The 22,485-nt window shown below is 41.4% G+C and overlaps 1 protein-coding gene across 5 annotated transcripts in view; it reads left to right on the top strand.

Moving 5' to 3' along the window:
* Nucleotides 1–22,485, top strand: part of spryd3 (SPRY domain containing 3) — a 63,827-nt gene that overhangs the window by 27,805 nt on the left and 13,537 nt on the right. For all 5 annotated transcript variants that reach the window (XM_028581883.1, XM_028581881.1, XM_028581882.1 and 2 more), the window contains 2 exons: nucleotides 7,802–7,951; nucleotides 21,344–21,401. In XM_028581883.1, the coding sequence (XP_028437684.1) occupies nucleotides 7,802–7,951; nucleotides 21,344–21,401 (208 nt within the window). The remainder of the gene's footprint in view (nucleotides 1–7,801; nucleotides 7,952–21,343; nucleotides 21,402–22,485) is intronic.

Raw genomic sequence — 22,485 nt, forward strand, 5'->3', positions numbered from 1 at the left:
CTCCAATTTTCAGCAGTGATCTAGAATGAAAAGCTGCAGAATTTAGCGGAGTGTTTTTCTGCTTGTGGTGTGGGTTAACATTCTGAGTTTGATTACATTTTTATTTATTTTTTTAAATCTGCGGAAAATGGTGTATCAGTAACTGTTTAAATTAATGTATTTACTTTGTGATATACAGTAGTGACAATGGTCTACACACATACTCGTATAATAAGTTATATTTGGTAACTTACAACATTTTGCCTTGTGTCATTACTTTTATCGCGAGTAACACTGAATGTGAAGACATTGTTTACAAAAAAACCCACAGGGCACCTTTTTTTTTTTAAATCCCACCACTGATCGGCGCTTACTGACCTCCTATTCACATGTGCACTTCACATGTCCCTGGAGGGCAGACCCACATGCTATGTTGTGAGTGCAGATACAAGCCCTTTATGTTAGAAAATCTGGACCTCTGAGACTTTGTTGACAAATTGCGACTTTGGCTCAGGTAGCAAAGAAACTCCTAACTTGCAAAAAAATGTATTACGTTTTTAGTTTAATAGTAGGCAACGTTTCGGTATTTTGCCTGAAGATGGTCTAGTACCGAAACGTACTACGTGAACTTGTTTTAACATACAACACTAGTTTGGCATCATAAAGCATAAAAACCATGAATATATTAGTCTATATGACTTTCCATCTTTTTATGGCATGGCATCCCCTCTCTGGTGCTTTTTTTTTTTTTTTTTTTTTTCGAAGGTGGCAACCTTCCTGTAAAACTGTAACGCTTTGCGACTGTCCAAATAATTCAGCACTGGTGTTGTGCTGGCATTGGAGCCGCAAGTTAATTTGGGCAACATCTTCCCAGCAGTGGTAATGGTGATAATAAATGGAGTGTATTAAAAGGTGATGAAAAGCTCCACATGGCCAGTGAGTGATGAGGCGTCAGCGAAGGGTCCTTGGTTCTTACAGGTTTTGGAAATCTCAGAGGGACGATTGATTAAACCTGCAGAGTGACTTTGCGTGTCTATTGTTTAAGGGCGTTGTTTCGGGGAAATAACTTGTGGCGGTTGCATGGTATTTAAATGTTATTGCCAGGGTATCATACCAGATCACTGTCAGAACATAAAGGCAGTCACTTCATATCTTGCAGAAGTTTAATCAGTGTTGCTGCAGTTGGGGATGTCGCCGTAAGGCATGTTGCACGCATCCAGGCAAATACCATCTTGTCTTTTAACAGTACTTGTTCACCTTACTCCACCTCACTTACTGTGTCAGTTCTATGGTAATTACAGGTTGTGTTTTTATATTTTGCATATTGTTTTGGTGTTAAGTGCCTCTTTGAACTTCCTAACCCAGTCAAACAAGGTCGGTCCTTCAGCAAAGCAATTGTCACCCGACACATTACACGCTCCAACAAGGAAGTTGTTAAAACGAGTGATTTATTGTGAATTTTGAAATGACACAGATTTTGTTCGCAATGAAAAGTAAATGCATGTATGGTATTTAATGCTTCGTTTGGGTTGCGTTTGAACATGTGAGCAATTATGCCATTTCAAAAAAATTAGAACTTTTAATGAATAAGCGGCGAGTGAGTTGTAGCGGTTTTGTAAGGATGATTTACAACTCCAAAGAACAAGCTAATGTAGTGTTGCTTCACAGTAATATAAACAATCTCATTGCGTGGTTTAGGTAGAGTCATTTTAACACCGTTCAGCACGAGTTGGTGTATTCAGTACAAACGTCACCGGTTTGCTGCCAGCCCATTAAAAAAATAGCAGCAATGACAGAGTGGCTGTAACCAGCTGTGGCATTATGATGGTGGTGTTCAGTCCATCAGGATATTCATCTTGGTCGCCTTATGCACAAAAAAGTGACTGATGGACAAGTCGGATTTAGCTACTGGAGGGCATCCAACCCAAGTGAGCGATGAATTAGAGCAGGGTATTGCAGCCTCTGGACAAGGACAAGGCCAGCTCATATATTTGCTAAATTAAAGTGGCACATTTGGTTCAGATCATTCACAGTTTAATGTCAATATTTCTTTTTTTTTTCCTTTTTTTTTTTTTAGGAACACAAACTGTAAGGATTTATTTATAGAGAATAAATAACACTGAAGACGAAAAGGACCAGGAGGAGACAAAAAAAAAAACTTTTACAAGGACTACAAGTAAAAACAATTACACAAAGAAGCGAATCCAAAAGAAAACAAAATGTATTAACAATATAAATGCATTAAAGACATGAGTAAGTAGCTGAGTTATATGGACTTAACAGATGTTGCGTGATGTCTAATCAGATCAGTTTGGTTGACAAGTGTGAAGTACGTTCTAAAGAAGAGTTCTCTTAATTTCAGTTTCACCTTTCTTTAAGTTCCCACATTAGGTGTGACAGGAAATTGGCAGGACCATTCGCTGGGCGTTACGTCGGTTTCCCAGGCAGCAGCTCAACAAATACGGCATTGCACACCACCAGTACCATTCTCAACACTCCGAATTATAGCAGTGAGAGAGAGAGAGCAGGTGATTGTCAGATATCTCAGTGAGGCATGCTTTGCTCAAGGCTACGTCTCTCTTGTTCCTGCCCTCGCGTCTCTCTCCTCCTTCCATTACTCAGCAGCAAGAAGCAAAAAGAAGGTGCGGTTAAATGCTCATCACACCGAAACTGTTATCCTCATCTCCCAAAACTGTTGTTGTCCAGACATGAAAGTGCATGCACGTTTTTAAAGTATTGCATTAGAAAAGCGTTGTATGGAAAGGGCAACATTTGATTAAGCTTCCTGAATTGCGCAAAAAAACAACCGTTTTTATTCTTGCTTTAGGTGTTTTTGGCCTCTGTCAAAAAAAAGATTGGTGGTTTAAATGGGATATGGAAACGCCTTTGCCGAATAACTTTTGATTAGGGCTGCAACTAACGATTATTTTAATAATCAATCTGTCGATTATTTTTTCGATTAATCGATGAATCGGATAAAAAAAACAAAAGCATTGATTTACATCAACTCAATACATACATACTTGTTGTTTTAGTTAATAGTTGTGTAAAGGTAAGTAACCCAAATAGCAGGCAGACAGACAGACAGACAGACAGACAGACACTTATTCATTAAATTATTACCATCATTGTAGTAAGTGCAAGTTAAGTTCATTTATACACCACACACTAATGTATTTGTCAACAATAACTGATATGGGACAAAGCACATAATATATACATGACAACAGATTGAAAAATAAATGGGCCAAAAAAGGCGAGTGAATAAAACCATGTCTTTAGTCTTGCAAACTATACCACCCCTGCTTTATTACTGTTATTACCGAGCTAACGCTAGCTTGTCATGCTAGTCTGCTGGATAACGAGTAAACAGCAGCACCAGAAGAGCTACTGGAGGGACGTTAGTTCCTCACTTCAGAACGGAACAGAAGTAGGATAGTGTAGTGACTTTACCCTGCTGTTGAACTCCCTTCCTCCTCATCAAGTATATGGAGCTAAATCAGGGCCAAATGTTTTGTTCATTTGAAAAAAATATATATAGTTGAAAAAATAAAGCTTGAAATTGAAAATTTAACTTTTGGTCAAAACTTGGAAAAAATAAAACCATGTATTCAAACTAAAAATAAGTGTACCAAGTTTTCTTTTCAGTTTATAGTAGATAAGTTTATAGAATAAAATATAGATTCAATTCTGGAATTATTTTGAATAAATTATAAATTTTCATTTTTCACTTTTATATTTGTTTTCAGTTCCACATTTCATGCTTTCAGATTCAGAACTTATTTTTTTTACGGCTTCAAATCTTTTTTTTAGGGCTTCAAATCTTTTTTTTTTTGGGCTTCAAATCTTTTTTTTTCGGTTTCAATTTTTTTTTTTCGGTTTCACATCTGTTTTTCACTTTCAGATAATTTTTTTTCGGTTTGAGGCTTTTGGCCCTGATTTGGCGTGTGGGGCGTGGCTTCAACTCAGAGAAAAAAAATGCCACTGAGGGGATAACATCGCAAAGTATCTATTCAAAAATGTATATCTTTCACATGTCTTACCTGTTGGCTGGTGCCAGTGAATACTGTGGTGCTATAAGTCATACATGGAAGGGGGAGAAGTCATTGTTCCTGCCGAACTGTAAAATCTGGCACAGTTTATTGCTCTTATAGTGTAATTGGTACCATTTGTTGTCCAAAACATTTTTTTAAATGGAACTTTGTCACTGGCATCAGTTTGTTAAGTAAAAATCACATGTATATAGTGGATAGAAAGCATTCAGTCATTCAAATGAACAAAACATTTGGCCCTGATTTAGCTCCATACAAGGACTCCAACATGTTTACGTTTTAGGTGCTGACTCATCACCGTGGTGCGCCCGTGCCATGCCGTCTCGCTTTTGCTTATCTTGCAATTAACACGTTTTTGATTTATTTAGTGTGAAATGCTCCCACACCTTGGATGACTTAGGTCGTACTGATTTCTCTGCCTCCGCCGAACAACGTTACGGGTCTCTCCGGTCTCTCTCTGTATTTCCTCTACCGCCGCTCTGCTCTTTTTTCTTTTCTTTCGCTCCGCGCTGCTCCGCTCTGCAATCAACTCAATTTTTTTTTTTATCTCCGCAACTAGGTGGCGCAATAGTTGCGCGACACAACCAATCGATAATTAAATTCGTTGCCAACTTTTTTAGTAATCGAATTTTATCGATTTTTATCGATTCGTTGTTGCAGCCCTACTTTTGATTCCTGAAGACTTCTCTCGTAGATGGTAGATGCGGCCAAGGCAACTTGTTTGTTTCCGGTTCACAACCTCTACTTCTTCTACTCGGTTTACTGGCAGATTATAGCCACGCGTAGCCTATAGTGCCAACTTCTGATGACACAACACTGTTTGCTACAAACCAGTTGATGGAAAATTCACTAATTCACATTTCAAAAGTTGTCAAGCTTAAAGTTCACTTGACAACTGAATGGAAACATGTCTTGTAATAAAGAAGGTGGAGAATAATGCTGAAGGCTCTGTAACTTTATCTGTGGGAGCAGTTAATTAGAAGAGATTTTCGTTTGTCTCCGTAAGTGTTAAAGTGCACAGCAACAGCACTTTGCAATAAGACACTAGGGAGAAGTTGGCACTTATGGCACTTGGTGGTCTGGGAAAACCCTGACGAACTTCCGGCAAATTTGAGATTTTCTCTGCAAGTAATTCTGGCCATTTCCAATTTTTTCAAAATCGAGACACCAATCCCAACCGTTGAGGCGGGCTTTACACGATGACGATAGCGCAGTGACGGCGAGCAACTTTTTGTTTACATTCAACATGACGGCCACCGAAGGGCAGCAACCTGTTGATGCTGCTGTCGCTACGTCCTCCGGATCGCTGGTCTGATTGGTTGAAGGACTATCCAATTGCGTACAGAGTCATTTGAGCGGTGCCCCTTTGGAAATGCGCTGTGAATGAAGCTTGCCTAGACCCACTCTCACTTACAACTGAGAGTGGGTCTGGTGTCAACCAGGCTAGGCACTTGGCACTCATTATGGTGAAAAATCTACAATTACAGAGTGCTGTAATGCAAACATTACAGAATTCCTTCAGTTTAACAGCGTAAATGTTAACCCTCCTGTTGTCCTTAGGTCAAATTTGACCCCTTTTTTAAAAATGTCTATATTAGAAATATGGGTTTCTTTTTAACCAAATTACCACAAAAAAAGGATGGATCACTCTCATTGAATTTCAGGAGAAAAATGAAATGGTTTCAAATCAGTATCCTGACTAAACTCATCCACTACATACGTTCCTTTGATCTTAACTATTAGTCAAAATAATTCATAATTTCTGCTTTTTTAACTCAAATAGTAGGTATAATTCTATATAAATGAGGTTTATTGACCATGAATTCCAAAAAGTAGTGTAAAACTAGTGGTAGTAGGTTGGTGTTAGTGAATACAAAACAAAAGACGTTGGAAAAAGCGATGCAAATGTCGAAAAAAAGGTAAAAAAAAAAAAAAGTGTTAATCTTTTTGACCCGGGAGGACAACACAATGGTTAAATTATTGCTGCAGAGGTCTACCAGCATTTTTACATTGTATGTATATTGTGGTCATGGCCCAATTGTGACTATTTCAACAGCAGCTTTATGCAGCCAGACTGACAACTAGTAGCTGATGGAATTGTGTAACTGTAGACACAGGCATTAGTTTAATAATCCCGGAAGGCCAACTCAGTCTCTGTACTGTTGTTCATGTGGTGTGATCCCCTCATGTTGTCTGCCTGCACCAATTTCCCTGAGAAACACTTCAGTTTAGCTGCTGTTTGATGTTAGTGAAATGTTTTTCTCAAAGGTACCATGTGGAGTGGTTCAAACCCTAGGAGTTCTGTTGTGCGTGTTTTTCGATTGGGGCCTCGCTTCATTTTTGGTAATTTTTAATCCATGGTAGAGAAAGACCAGGAAAAGAGGGGGGAGTTAGGTAGCAAACAAAGGTCCATGGTGCCATTGATGCTGTGCTGAATTTATGATGCAATGTTTTTTTTTTTTGAGTTACAAAAATGTCTTTTCCTCAGTATGGGCATGGTTTGAATATATTTTCCAACAATCCCTTTAAATTAACCAAAGTTTGCGCTTAATTAAGAATGAATGCAGCATATATAAATATATATAGTATATAAAAAATGTGTATAAAATGAATCTTGTTCAACATACAGCTACACTTGAACTGTTCTCAGCAACTCAGTTTAACCCTTTATTAAGCTTAGAGACTGAAATTCAACTTTTTGACCGCCTCAGCTTCCTTTTTGAGTCATATTCAGTTTAATGTATTACTAAGCAACAGGGAAAAATGACAAAAAGGGGAAAATGGTAGTAACTTAATTGAGACTCTTGACTTTTGTTTACGTAGGCGTGTCCTTCAAGTGGCTGGCTAGTGAAAGACACGCACAAATGCACACACTCAAGCACTTAAACACAAAGGCTTAATACAGAAGTGATGCTGTCCACCCCCACCTTCTCTGTCATGCTAGCCTTTCACACTGGGGGCGTATTCTTCATTGTGCACGTACTCACGCAATCACACACATTGCACTCACATGGCATGGAAACACTGCTCAGCCTAAAGGCTTTGTCGTTGCCTAGCTGCCCACCTACTTACTTGTACCCACCCATCTTCACCTGTTTAGATGCTTAAGACCAAAATAGACCTGAAAGTAATTGCATTATCCCCAGGTACTTTAAATGCAATCTCTGAGTGGCTGTTGATACTTGTAGTCACCGTGGGCGGTTCAGTGAGGGTTTGACTGGGTTTGGAAGTGTCAATCTGTCATGGTGCCCACTCACGGAGGACACCGTTGCAAAAGCTAGTTGCGTGGTTAAGTCTTTTGCTTCTGGAGCAACATTGAGCCCAGGGTTCCTGCCCAAGCTTGATTTGCTGTGTCTTCAATCTTTTGTCTCCATCTCAACTTTCCCACTTTCCAAAGACTTACGTCACTGCCGGCCCTTATGGGCCCGGTTCGCCTGACTAACCGAAGGAAAGTATAAAAATGAAATGAAATAACCGCAGTTACTGTGTTTACTTGGAAAGTTAAGGCTGAGGTGTGCTTCAAACAAACTATTTTGTACGATGTGTCGTCCCGCCACGTCTGAGGGCAAAAGTGTTTTATAGCGGTTTTGAATGGCCTCTCTCAAAGACGCAGTCAAATTCTTTCCATTAATAAAGCAAAAAGATGGTCCTTTATACTGTAATTTCAGAACTTATCATGTTTGTTTTTAATTAGCCCCCTTTTTATATAGTTTACTTCTTATTAACCCCCATGTTTGTTTCCCTCCCCCTCTGTTTCTCCCCTCCCTCAGCTCTTGGAGTATGTTGGCAAAGGAAAGAGCATCATGGACGTGGGTTTGGCCCAGGCCCGCCAGCCACTAACCACCCGCTGCCACTACTATGAAGTAGAGATCGTTGATGCTGGAGAGAAGTGCTACATTGCTCTGGGCCTGGCAAGGAGGGTGAGCTTTCTAAGAAAAGAACAACTTTTGACAACTTTATACACACACACACACACACTCTCACACTTTAACTCAACAGAGAAGCACATTCTTTTGTACTTTTGGTCCTTTTCCCCCATTTTTCTACACTGTTTTACATTAGGCATTGTAGCTCAAAGAACTCGTGGAATGTGGACTGCAAGAATAAGCCTCCCATTTGCTGATCTTCCATTCTCCCCCTCTGGTCCCCATAGTATAACAAGTCGTTGAGCTCAAAACATGCTAATGATGGAAAACTTTGACAAAAACTTTGAATTGGGAATGAGGCGAGTAATTGGCATGTGCAAAATGTTCCTCAGGGTCTGTCTTAAGAATGTTGTAAACTTGTCCTGATGGTGGAGAAGCAGCGCTTTTGTCATTTTAAATGTTGGGTCCAAGCCGGTCTTTGATTTAGAGAACATGGACTTTGTGATATCGGTTCTACTCGTGGTAAACACGGTGATACTGTCAAAAGCTTTATTTTCTTTCCCATTATCCAGCAGCTCTGCCATTCTCTTTGGATGTAACGGCCCACTTTTTGGGTAGATGAAACACCTCCAAGAGGAAAACACAATTAGAGACATTTTAACAGCTCTTACTTGAACCCTTATTTCTTTTTCCAAAGAATGCACATGCGGTTCCCATTTCAGCATCGGCACTGCAGCTCTGCAGTGACTATTACCGTGTTGAATTGCTTTGAAGAACGAAACAGACAAACCTGTAGATGTGTGGGAACTGAGTGAAAATGATGCACATTAGGAGATGCAGAGAATCATTTTAACAATGGTTAATATATCAAGCCATTTCAATAGACCGCTGCAAGGATGTAAAGTATAAGCAGTAATAGTTTAGGATCTTGCAGGGCCATCTTGAATCCTCCTTACTAAGCTTATAAAGGGCAGGACTAAACTTGTACGAATGTCTGCTTTCTGATAGATGGATTCTCTCACATAACATTTTACCTAATATTATTCTTCTGACTCAGGAACTGTTTCTTCGACAGTATGAGTTCATGATTTGTGAGTGTTTTGCTCCCTGTAAACTCAGCCTCGAAAGTGTTGTGAATGTGAAATATTAGTGACTGCCAAAGCCAAGGCCTGTGGAAAGCCTGCCAGCACTGTCTCCCCCAGGGTCAAAACTCTGCTCCTTTTTAATAACAAAAATAAAATATGAAACATCTCTGAAGGTCTCCGAGGCTATTTATATAAAACGGATCAGAGGGATGCGCAGGTCACTGAATGACATGTCATTTGCAAATATTGGTAAATATATTGTTAGGGTTGTTGGCTTTTTGCAAAGTCATTGATATCTCCCACCTGATATTTACACAATAAGACGCAGCAGTGAATCGGTGCTCGTACTAATTAACCATCTTCATAGATATGTTGCTTGCCAAACCACCGCTCTGGCGATGGCAGCGTTGCACATATTCCACCCTTAAAGTTCAACTTTCTGTTCAAGGAAAATTAAACTATAATGCTGTGGCTACTGTGCATATTTTTCCATTTTTTTCAAAAGAGGATAAAACCTTTTTTGGACATATTTGTGGAAACCGCTTCTGGGTGGGCATTTCCCTTGGCAGCTGTTGACTGAGAGCCGTTGTTGCTAAGAAGACATGCTATCAATATCCGTGGTGCACTACTGACAGGAGCACGTAGGATAGTTATCCTTCGAAGGTCGGTACAAAATGTTTCTTCACTCACATAGAATTTATTATTTTTGGGAGTACCATTGTGCTGTTGTTTGTCCTCACGTGGAAAGTGGAGGAAAGGAGAGTCTCGCATTGCCAGACCTTCCTCCACAGCGCGGCGGAGGAGGGGCTGGTTACTCCACACAGCATTCCGGGATGGGAGAACACATGCTCTGGTTTATTGTCATTTCTTTTAAACCAATCACAATCGTCTTGGGCGGCGCTAAGCACCGGACGGAACAACGGTGCCTCTGCAAAATAGCCTCGGGACGGAACTTGTTTTGGTGGAACACGTGTACGTTCAAAGGTTGTTTTAAGCTGCTTACACACATAGCCGACAGCTGACCGTTGACATAAAAGCCAGTCGAAATGATCAGTCTCCCCGTGTTGGTCCAAAAAGTGCCACAGAGCACACCAAAAAGACGAGACGAGACGTAATACATCTCTATAACAGCAGGCGGCGCTAATCTGTATTGTTGCCCAGGAAATGAAAACCGGCAGCTGATTGGACGAACGCGTCACATGGGTTTGTTTTCTCTGGAAATTCAAAGCAAAGACTGTCATGGCGGCCGAGAATACGATCTCATATTGTACTAAAATAGTTCACTGAAACATGTTTCTGAAAACATTTTAAGCGAGAAATAGGCCGTGCAGTTGCTGAATCTGTCTTCATGTCAGCTCAACAAAGGTCAGTTTAAAAGATTTTCATCAGATTTTGAAGACTCTAGTCACGCTCATTCCGCTCGCCATTTCCGGGTGAGTCCCGACTGCCCTGCCGGCGACTGAACATGTCAGGTCGGCCAAAATGAACGCTGACAGCCCCCCAGACTGACGACGGCATGGGACACACCGAACAGATTTGCATCACTGACCTCACCAGACTGATAATCGGCTAAGTGTGTCAGCGCCTTTAGTCGTGCAACAGAAAACGGACAGATAGTCTAGCTAGCTGTCTGGATTTACCCTGCAGAGATCTGAGGAGCAGTTAACCACAGTCCTCATAAAATATTTCTTTTATTTTCTTAGTGTTCAAGTTATTTGTTTAGGAAAGCAGCCTTCTGAGTACCTTTGCATAGTCAGTCTATTTTCATTCCAGCTCACTATATCGGCCGCCATATCGATAATTGGTGAATTTTTCCTCTCTGAAATCGGTATCGGTCTCTGAAATCACATATCGGTTCAGCTCTGGTTGAAACTCACAGAAGCGGGGGTAGTCTTGTAACTAGGGATCAACCGGTACTGGTTTTCAAGGCCGATACCGATTTATTAGTAGATATATAACCAATAACTGATATGCATTTACAGTGAAAATTAAAATCTTTAAGTCAAAATGATTTTGGAATATTACAAATTCCTACACAAAACTTAGTTTAAATGCTTTTAGCAATTATTTAATAAATTAGAACATAACACTTTCAACATAATACCCAGTAAAAAGATAGTCAGATGATAGTGTTGTGGGCGGGACATGAAGTCAGACTCAGTGGTGAGTGAAACTGAAGCAGAGAGACAGACACAGAGCTGTAGCCGAGCCAAAGTAGACCACTTTTAATCCATTACGGTAACTTTATCGGTTATCAGGCAAATAAAACGCTGATACAGATAATCTGCAAAATGCCAAAAAACGGCCTATCCCTACTTGTAACACGTGGGGTAGTCTGTTATGATTTGAATCACGGAGATCAGAGTAACTAATGTACCGTGCTGAAATCATAGATGGAACTGTGCCTTGTGGCTGTAGAAATTATGATTATCAAGAATTATTATTTTGTGTGCCTGCCAACACAAATGATCGTACTGACACTAGGCACCAAAAATTCGCACCCCCCTGAAGGACATGCTTTGTTTGTGCTGTCTCTGCACAAAAACTTGAATGTCTCGTTTTTGGTAGTGTACACAATTCGAAAAATAATTAGCAGGGAGATATATTATTTATATTATTTTATATTAATTATACTGATTTTTCAGCAAAAAAGTGAATTTTAAACTTTTAAGCTTTTAAATCACAAATCTACATCTATTATATGCACTGAATTATTTTTCTGTGAATTGAGAGCAAAAACTAGTATACCCTCTGATGGAGCTGAATTGTGCACACACATGCTCTCAACACACACACACACACACACACACACACACACACACACACACACACACACACACACACACACACACACACACACACACACACACACGATGCTACCATAAGGGAAGAAGTTGAGTGGCAATAACTCCTGTCCCATTACCTCCTCATAGTTCCTCTCTCCTTTCTTTTAGCTCCACTATTTCTCTCTCTGCATCTGGGTTTCATTATAAAGACATTAAGCTTAAGTCCAGGAGAGGTGATAAAGTAGCAAATTGAAGGGCTTGGGTAATGAATGTTTACTCAACAGCAGTCGCAAGTTTGCATGCTGGTCTTTTTCACACAACGTCCCGGGGTAAGGAGGCCTGAACATAAACACAAATCCACCATTAATGCCCCACAGACTGCCAGATTCTGCCTTTCTGTCTCTCTCGTTTGCTGTATATTGTGGTTGCTGACTTCAGGCTCAACCTTGTACTCAATCTTCTTCACTTTACAAATCTCTTTCGTCCCCTTTGCCAACTCGCCCTCTCTTCTCATCTCAACATCCGCTGTCGCCAATCACCTCTCAAGAAGAGTTGGTCCCGACTGAAATATCATAACAAATATTGGATGGATTGGTGTCAAAGTTTGTACATACGTTCATAGTCCCCAGATGACAAAGCTTACTTTGGTGAGCCTCTGACTTTACATCCAGCACCGTCAGCAGTTTTCAGTTATCCAGTGAAGTATCTCAACAGTCTACTTCATGGATTGGCACCAAATTTTTGTTCAGACATTCAATTTCCCCAATGTTTCCTCTAGCACCAAATACCTGCAAAACGGATGGCATTCCCATCAGCCTCAGTTGCACACACGCATGGTTAACATCACACCTTCCAAACACTGTCCCAGTTCCCTGCACATTGTTTTAATTCTTGCCAAAATCCCAATGAGAAAATGCCAAATAAAGGGAAAGTCGAGGTTTGACATGTTAAATTAGCTGGTTTTAAAAAGTTTGCCAGGGAATTTGTGCATGTGATAAGTGTGAAAGTTTTGTATGCAAGGTATGTGTTGTTTTTTTGCGTGTTCATAATCTTAAGATCTGTTTTGACCCCACTGCAATTCCTGGCCCTGACATGACCTCTTGCTTTCTCTCTCTCATTCCTCTGAAGATAAGGGTCTCTATGAACGTACAGCATGCATATGCTTGGTAGCACGGTTGTTTTTCATCCGGTACACACAGCGGTTGCTAGGCTGTGGGACAAAGAGAGATCGAGGCTTAGTTATGGGGTAGATGGGAGCGTGAAAGTCGGGAGGTAGAAAAATCAAGGGAAGCTATTCAGAATATAAAAAAACACAGGAAAAAAAAGCAGGAAAACCCTCATGTCCTGAAAAACAAACAGAATCCTACAAAAGAAAAAGATCATGACCCTGTGTTAGGACAGGGAAGTGAAGAAGGAGGTAGGGGAGAAGGGTTGGAAATGGGAAGGTGGATGGATGGGTGTCGTAGTCGTGATAGAGGACCAAAGAGATGGATATGATTCAGAAGCCATCAGTGTCTGAATGGTTTTCTCAGCTCACCCGTGACCCCTCTGTGTCAGACGAGTGTATTGACTTACGGTCTGTTCATGTACATAACACGTTAATAAAGCCACACACACTATTGAACACAAAGAAGCAATAAAACTGCTCAGGAGACTGGAATGGCAGCGTTTCCTCTGTCCTGGTATGCCCCGGGACCCGGTCCTGGGAACAGCGCTCTTCCTCTTCCTCTTGTGATGCAGCAGTCCTACTAACCGTTTTTCAGTGCCGCTCCTGTGGACCTGTTTATTCTAAGAGGGTCAATTTAGGATAAAACAAAGGACCAGTCACTGTGCCAAGGCCTCTGATCTGGAAGATGCAGACCACCAGCAGAATAATGTGTGCGGTAACTTGGTCGGTGTAAATTACATTTAGAACGGCAACGATTTAGTTATTCGATTAGTCGATCGACAGAGAATTATCAGCTATTTTTCAACTTTTTTTCTGTTGCCACGTTACGTTTGCTGTTTCCCCCGATTCACTAATGTGAGAATTTGATGGGTTTGGTCATGAAAATAATTGGTAGTTGCAGCCCTACTTAAGAGGAGCAATGAGCCACAGGACCTCGGTGCAGGGACTGAATCTGTTCCTTTAGCATATTAGCACACAGATTTTGTGTTTCCGCTGCATCCGAAGAACTGACGATTGTACACGAGACAACACCACCGAAGGGATCATTATCTCCATAATTTCTTGTTGTGCGTCCGATGATTGAATGAACGTTGGAAAGCAGAAGTGGAAAGGGCGATTGCAAATGGCAGGGAGGCAAGATACCTTGCTGGTGTGGCTCTATGGATGACCGGGTCGGTCTGTCGGTCGGTCGGTCGGTCAAACTATGCAATGAAGACGGCCTCTAACCTAACGCTAACGTATGGTGGTGTTTCTGTACTGCACTGTCTTGTTACTTGGTGACTGGGTGGAAGGGTGTAGGGAGTCAGCCCTGCAGATTTATCAGTGTAGCTCTAATGTTGACATTTTGTCGACACATTTAGCTATGTACTGTACAGCCTCACAGAGTCCCTAGCATGTGCTGTAGACCTATTCTAGTGTTATATTATTGCTTAGCTGTCCACCCCACAACTTTAATGTTTTGGGCACTGTCCCCGCTCTCATGGCATCATTTTCGCCCACAGCAAGCAGCTGTTTTCAGTGAAAAGGCTCTACAACCTGACTCAACACTTCCTGCTCATCACCAAACAGCTGGCAGACACAGTTGGACGCTAGCTGGTGAACATAGTGGAGCATTTAGCAGCTTAAAGAGACAGTTAAGTCCCTCGTGAGTTGGTAGTGACTCCTGAAGGAAATATGGTTCTCTATATCAATTTCAAACTTGGCATGTTGTGTTCACAACTTGTTTCCACTGCCCCCAAATGAGATTCCGCTCCCAGGTCGTTAAATGAATGGTACTAACAAGTGTTTTCTAGCAGTGGGAAATATGAACTCTTGCAGCAGTCTCAAGGCTGACGTTTGACCAGTCCTTTGAACTCACCCCCAATAGTTTAGGGCCATTTGACAGTACCAGCTCTGAAGTAGGGAGTTGGGGCAGGAACCTAAGCTGTAGTCTTCTAATCCGAGTCGGACCTTGGTTATTGTCTGCAGATAGTACCTGAGTAGTCTTGCATTGCCAGACCTCCACAGCGCTGTGTCGGCAATGGTATGGTCTGGCTGCAAGAGTTACCATTTCTGGAATAGGGTAAAAAGACGTTCTGGCTTGCTGGTATTTCTTTAAACCAATCACAACCACCCTGGGGGGCTCTAAGCCCCCGGACGCTGTGACGGTACCCTTGCAAAAGACAGCGGAGATAGCGGAAGGGGAGGTTCATCCGGTACCGGATGTCAGGCTTTATACCCGGTAAACCAGTCTAGTACCTGCCATAATGACAACCCTAAAAGGTTACCCGAAAGGGACAGATCCAAAACAAAGAATTTGTTGTTGGGGTAGAACACTGCTAAGCTCAACACTATGTGTGCACTGCATCATGTCATTTTTTCGGCCATTTATTTCAATAACAACAACAAACCTGCTCAGTTTGATCTGTATGCATCAACAAAACATTTGCATATGCACTTGCATCCATAAAAAGTGCTAAACATGCCCAAACGCATACACGGGCTGTTGTTGTCTTTACTGATGTCAGACGCTTTCTGTCATCGTGTGGGGAGCTGGGGGTTTTAGCCTGATGACACAAGGTTATACAAACAGACCTGCATTAGTTCCCTACACAGTCTCTGCCCAACCCCTATAGCCGAGGTTGTGTGGGCGCGTACAACCAGAAACCCACTATTTTCCCTCCCTACTAACTGTATCCATACACTCACATCTGCGGGAAGTCCTCTTTTTAGACCACTCTGCGATATGCCAGTGTGATAGTTGCTGCAGATGATGGGTATCTGCTTCCACACGGTTCCCCACACTCGGCCCGCACCTTTCCGCTCTTAGGCTTTCAGACTTGTTTACTCTGCCACCGTGTGGAAATGCAGGCTGCTCTGATGACACCGGTGTATCAGCTGTGGATCTGAGTGCGGGGGCTTTGCTCGGCCATGCTGTTGACACAACGCCGGTGTTTGTTGTTCTTGGAGGCAGCTTGCATTTCAATGATGGCTTCTGCAGGCCGGGGGATGGGGATGGGGTAGTGACCATGTTTGGAAAGTTTTCCAGTATGTGAGAGTGGACCAGCTGGTTAACATGGTGCGCTCTCTCTCTCTCTCTCTCTCTCTCTCTCTCTCTCTCTCTCTCTCTCTCTCTCTCTCTCTCTCTCTCTCTCTCATGCATTCCATTATATGTTGATAGAGAAGGAGTGTAGGTGTAATTTAGTGGCGCCACCACTGATTGAAAAACAAAAAAAATCGTAGCATTAACTGTTGTAATTCCAAACCACAATAGGTTGGAATGTTTCTTTTATCAGAGGGAAAGCTGTTCCAAGTCCCACAAAACAATATGATCTGTGCTTCACAGAATTCATGGCTGAGAAAAAAAAATCGTTGTTTTTACACTGAAGAGTCTGAAGATTGAAATCTTATTTTTACACCGTCAAATTGTTTACTTACACATTCTGTATGACATTCTCCCCCATCTACCACAATGAATGCAAACTACTTGGTGAAGAAAAGATAACATGGTGATGTTTTTGATGGGGTTTCTGTTTTCTTGAATCGTGCTGTAGCAGCTGCAGTTTGTCAAATACGTTGGTAGACAAAAATGTGTTTGTTGCCACTTTGATTTTTTTCAGTAGTTGTCCGCCTAAGTTACTGTTGCTACACCTGTCATGCTGTCTCGCATGAAACATATGCGGTTTACAATAATGACGATGCCAGATCTGTGAAAGTTTTTAGTTATTTTTTTAAACAATTAGGGATGCACTGATTTATTGGGCGGACATTGGTATCCCGCGATAATCGGGGCCTGATGGAATATGGCTTTTTGGCTTCTTAGTTTAAAGGTCCCATGGCATGAAAATTTCTCTTTGAGGTTTTTTAACATTAATATGAGTTCCCCCAGCCTGCCTATGGTCCCCCAGTGGCTCAAATTGGCAATAGGTGTAACCCAAGCCCTGGATATTCTGCTCTGCCTTTGATAAAATGAAAGCTCAGATGGACCAATCTGGAATCTTCTCCTTATGAGGTCATAAGGAGCAAGGTTACCTCCCCTTTCACTGCTTTGCCCGCCCAGAGAATTTGGCCCACCCATGAGAGAGAGAGAGAGAGAGAGAGAGAGACATCATGGCTTGCAAACAAGCGAAGTGGCAGTTGGTCAAGGCCACACCCTCCACCTTGCATACTAAGGAAAGCTGATTGTGGGACTGGCTATAGTGGCTGTAATTCTGCACCAAGGCTGAATTTCGGGAAAGAGACTTCAGATACAGTATTAGGGGACCACTAAGGTCTATATAAAAGAGACTTCAGATACAGTATTAGGGGACCACTAAGGTCTATATAAAAGAGACTTCAGATACAGTATTAGGGGACCACTAAGGTCTATATAAAAGAGACTTCAGATACAGTATTAGGGGACCACTAAGGTCTATATAAAAGAGACTTCAGATACAGTATTAGGGGACCACTAAGGCCTATATAAAAGAGACTTCAGATACACTGTTAGGGGACCACTAAGGTCTATATAAAAGAGACTTCAGATACAGTATTAGGGGACCACTAAGGTCTATATAAAAGAGACTTCAGATACAGTATTAGGGGACCACTAAGGTCTATATAAAAGAGACTTCAGATACACTGTTAGGGGACCACTAAGGTCTATATAAAAGAGACTTCAGATACAGTATTAGGGGACCACTAAGGCCTATATAAAAGAGACTTCAGATACAGTATTAGGGGACCACTAAGGCCTATATAAAAGAGACTTCAGATACAGTATTAGTGTTAACTGCCCCAAATGTTTGGTTCTGGGAGCCATTAATGTCTGTATAAAATTGTATTGCAATCCATCCATTAGTTGTTGAAGTATTTCTGGGGCTAGGTACCGAATTCAACACTTTTTGGTCACCGACCGAATTGCCTCTTAAGCATCGAGTATCAAAGAATGCCTCGTCATTCCGTACCCAATTGCAATGCCTAAGCAGTAAATCTCATCCAATCAGCACGCAGCATGCTTCTACCAAGATCTAATAATGTCTGTGACTGGCTGTCTGACGTTGCACGTCGTAGAGACAAGCAAGGAAAAACTCTACGTTACACAGAGACTCACGTAGTAGGAGCTGAAAAATAAATGAAAAGATTTGTGCCGTCATTGTCATTTATTTAAAAAAAAAAAAAAGTATCTTTAAGGAACCGGTATCGGTACCGGTATCAACATTTTGAATGATACCCAGCCCTAGGTATTTCTGTCTGGGCCAAAGTAGTCGACTGAGCGACTTTGTCACCCCACTCTTCATAAATAGGAGATACTGTAATATTGAGATACTGTAATGCTGTACTATTATAAAGCCTCAATCTCAGTGTGTAGAGAAGGTAGTGCTGCTTCAGTTTTTCCCACTAACCCACCATATTTATTTGACGTATAGAGCACTAAATAGATGTTTTGAATTAGAGATGATGGACACAACAATTACCCGGGAAGACGGCATTTGACCGTTGATCCATTCATCAGACACAAGTCTGCGGTTTCCATTAAAGCGCTATAAATCCACCCGTTATTTGTTTAGCCGTTCCTAATGTTGTCTTATTTCAGAGCGTTCCTCCAAATCGCTGATCAGATTCGAGTCTGTGGATCATCAATCAGGGAGCGGAACACCCAGACGTTCCTCTCCTCCTCGTGGAGATTCAGCCCAGATGCCAGCCAACCAGAGGAATCCTTGGGCTTGTGGTTGAGACGAGGGGGAAGAGGAGCAGACTTGGCTTCAGGCTTGGAGGAGTAGCTGCATTCCTCCATGTCTCTCTGTCTTCCTCTGCTGATTTCTCACTCTGTCCTTTTCCCTCGCTCTATCTCTCGCTCTCACTTTCCACCCACCCATCTCAATTTCCTGTTCCTCGAGCCCCAATGGGGTTGTCAGACAGGATCGTTGATGTTTCCCTGATGTCCTGTCCTCAGAATGCTGCGCTCTCGTCTGCCTGGCCAGACCGAGCCGACTGTCTTCCCGTTACTCGTTTCTGCACACAGACGCTAATAGTAATAATTTCAACGGACCCTGTTTTGTTCTAGAGTAATGTATTGCCTCTTTAGTCTCTGCATCAGTCATCAGTGGATTCGTTCTTTTGTTTGCATGGAAGCACAGTTTCTGTTTTGGACGTTATCCTGGTCATATTTTAGATTCTTTCTTTAGACTAGATGAAATTGAAAGGTTGCCTTTTTTTTTTTTTTTTTCTCTCTGTTAATACTAGCTGTAGGGATATGCCGTAGGGAAAGTTCACCTGAGAGAGAATGTGATCAAGAAAGCATTTAGAAGATGTAAGAGATGAAAGAGGAGCATAATGTAATTTGCTCTCCTCCTCCTGCTCCTTCCTCTCTTGTTCAGTAATGTGTTTCTACAGTAATGTAGGAGCAGCCAAAAAGACAGATAAAAATCTCTGGTAATTACCTCTGAGTCATGCTCTGATCTAATCCTAAAGTTGGCCCACTAGTTATTTCTGTTGGCATGGTGAAACCTGGAGAAAGGCATACGTGTACTGTACATGCGGACAGATGGATAGAGAGAGACAAACACATCCTCAGACTCAGACTGGTATCCAAAACAGAGTGGGAAAGGAATCCTCACACTCATTAACATGTTGACATTTGGTACCATGATTTTTAAACTGCACTGGTCACAACACATTAAACCTGCTACTGGCTTTTTTACTTGATAATTTAGAGTCGACTGACAGCATCCTGGCATCGTCAGACCAAGTTGCGAAAAATGGGAATTAGTCTGGAAGCTCTCGGTAGAGCTGTAACAATTAAAAATGTTACTGAACAATTAATTGTCTCAGGAATAATTGCCATTAACAATAAAATGTTCTCTTTCAGTCAAATTCTTTAAAATTGTTATTTATGTATTTATTTGTCAAATGAAAAAAAGTTTGGAATGACATCCAGGATACAGCTTTTGGTTATGGTAAATGTCCAATATATTATGTCATGTGACCCAGATAATATAATAAGACAACTACACAGCCTATGAAGTAAATTACATCTCTTTATTAACGTATTTTGTTCTTAAATTAACAGAAAATTGACAAAACCATCAACAGTCATACCTCTGGACCTTAGTTAATGTTAGCAATTCAATTCAATTTTATTTATAGTATCAAATCATAACAAAAGTTATCTCGAGACACTTTACAGATAGAGTAGGTCTAGACCACACTCTATAAATTCCAAAACCCCAACAATTACAGTAATTCCCTCAAGAGCAAGCATTAGCAGTGGCTATTGCGACAGTGGCAAGAAAAAACTCCCTTTTAGGAAGAAACCTCGGCAGACCCAGACTCTTGGTAGGCGGTGTCTGACGGACCGGTTGGGGGCGTGAGAATTAATTGCGGTTAAACAGAGAAATGGCGATTACTTTAAAAAAAAATATTGCGATTGGACAATTATGTAATAATTGCTACAGGCCTATCTCTCGGTTCATTTTTGATTTCCAGTGGGCGTTATCAGCAAATTCCCAACATGTGCCGTAGAGGTGTGAGGTCTCGATTCGTTCCTCCTCACCCTGTTAGTTTTTTTTATTTTTTATTTTTATAGGTTTTTCCTTATCTGATTTGAGGTTCTAAAGATGGAGCGTGTCATATGCTGAACAGATCGTAAAGCCCCTTGGGGCAAAGTTGTGATATTCGGCTATATAAATAACATTTTTACTTGACTTGGTTGTTTAAATCCGTTATATCCACGACTGTGGAAATGTATATTTGACTATGTTCACACTGCAGGCAGAAGTGGCCCAAATCCAGGTCAGACTTCTTCAGAAGTACTGTGAACACTCAAATCTAGCCCAGATCTGATTTTTATTGTTATATTTTTTTCAAATCAGATTCAGGCCACTTCCATATGTGGTCCTGAATCAGACCCAGATCTGATTTCTTTTTTTTTTTTTTTTTTTTTTTTTGGTGTAATGAAAGTGAGGGCCGACGCGCGTCGGCTGAGGTGGGATCCCGGTCCCTCCGTCTCACCCGCACCGTTGGGGAGGTGGAGCGTGAGCGTGTACGATAGGACCCGAAAGATGGTGAACTATGCCTGGGGCAGGGCGAAGCACACAGACCTCTGTAGTGAATTTGCAGCCATAACCCCGCAGAAGGCCAAAATAGCCAATTTGGCTCTCTTTCTCGTCATTCTTCTCCTCAAAAACATTTTGAAATAAAATTGAAAATGCTTCCTCCATAAGCTCCTTAACTTTAGTGCGACAGCGTGCTGCGTCTGATGTCATTGTTATTTTGCGCATGCGGGTCAGTTCGAAACCGCAAACAGTTCACACTGGAATCTGATATAGGCCACATTTTAAAAGGTAACGTGAACAGCCAAACAAAAAAAAAAATCTGATTTAGGCATTAAGACTTGCGGTGTGAACGTAGCTTTTGTGACCCGTGTAACTGTTTTGTGTCTGTGCAGGACTACCCCAGGAACAGACACCCAGGATGGAGCCGAGGTTCGGTGGCGTACCATGCTGGTGAGATTTTAAGCCCCTTTTCTCTCTTTCTCTTTCTCTTCTTCTCTCAGTCTAGTTGTATTTCTTAGAAAGTAGGCTGTGTGTTATTTCCTTTTAGGAGTGTGGAATTCCTCCTGTAGTCTTTTTTTTTATTTTTATTTTTTTAGATGAAATAAATAAATCCGATCAGATAGGCTTCCTCAGAAGCATCCATCTGCTGCTTTTTAGATGCAAACATCACAGGGCACCGTCTCAGCTGGATGTTAAGGTGCCGAGGACCGAGATCAAGGAGGATTGCAGGCAGATAAAAAAGCACAGGAAGCAGAGTAAACAGACGGTGACAGCATCAGAAAGAGGAGAAGGATCTTATCTCCATCAATTTCTGGAGGAATTCTAAATATCTCTATAAGCAATGAACCAAAAAAAAAAAAAAAAAAAAAAAAAAGCTTAGCTATCTTTATCTTCCTATGCTTCCACACACATGTTACGTCTTGGTTGTTTGTGACGACAGGCCTGTGAACATAATCCGTACAGGCATCTGCACTAAACCCCCCACAGCTCCCATTCCAGGCCTCAGCACCCCTTACTATCGGTGCTAAGAGATTAGCTATCAGACGCCGCTGCCCTGATATGAGAGCAGCGGCGTGCTGGGTAGGTGGTTGTTGTTACAGTACGCTGTACAAACTGCCGTAGGTTTGCCGGCCCTTTATCTGACGATCCGCTGTCGAAGTCGAGATCTTGTTATTCCTTATCAGCTGGCTTTTTTTTTTATCAGCGTTATTTTTGTCTAAAGCATCCCATTGTTAATCTCTCTCACAGGGGCTTTCAGCTGCTCTGAAGGATTCACACGCCTCACAAATGTCACTTTCCGTTGTATGTTTTTTTTTTTTTTTTCCACCAGGGAATGTGTATGGTTTTTTTATTTTTAGAGGAACGTTTATATACTTTCTTCCAGTTGACCTCCAAACGAGCTATCATAACACATTTTCTTGTTCACTCCGCACATTCATTTCATTTTTCGAATTAATGTTTCGAGTCCCAAATCCCCGTATCCCTTTTTTTTGTGGATTCCATTTATAATTTGGATATATTAATAATAATAACA

Source organism: Perca flavescens, chromosome 7 (genome assembly GCF_004354835.1).
Source record: "Perca flavescens isolate YP-PL-M2 chromosome 7, PFLA_1.0, whole genome shotgun sequence".
In the NCBI taxonomy this organism is placed as follows: Eukaryota; Metazoa; Chordata; class Actinopteri; order Perciformes; family Percidae; genus Perca; species Perca flavescens.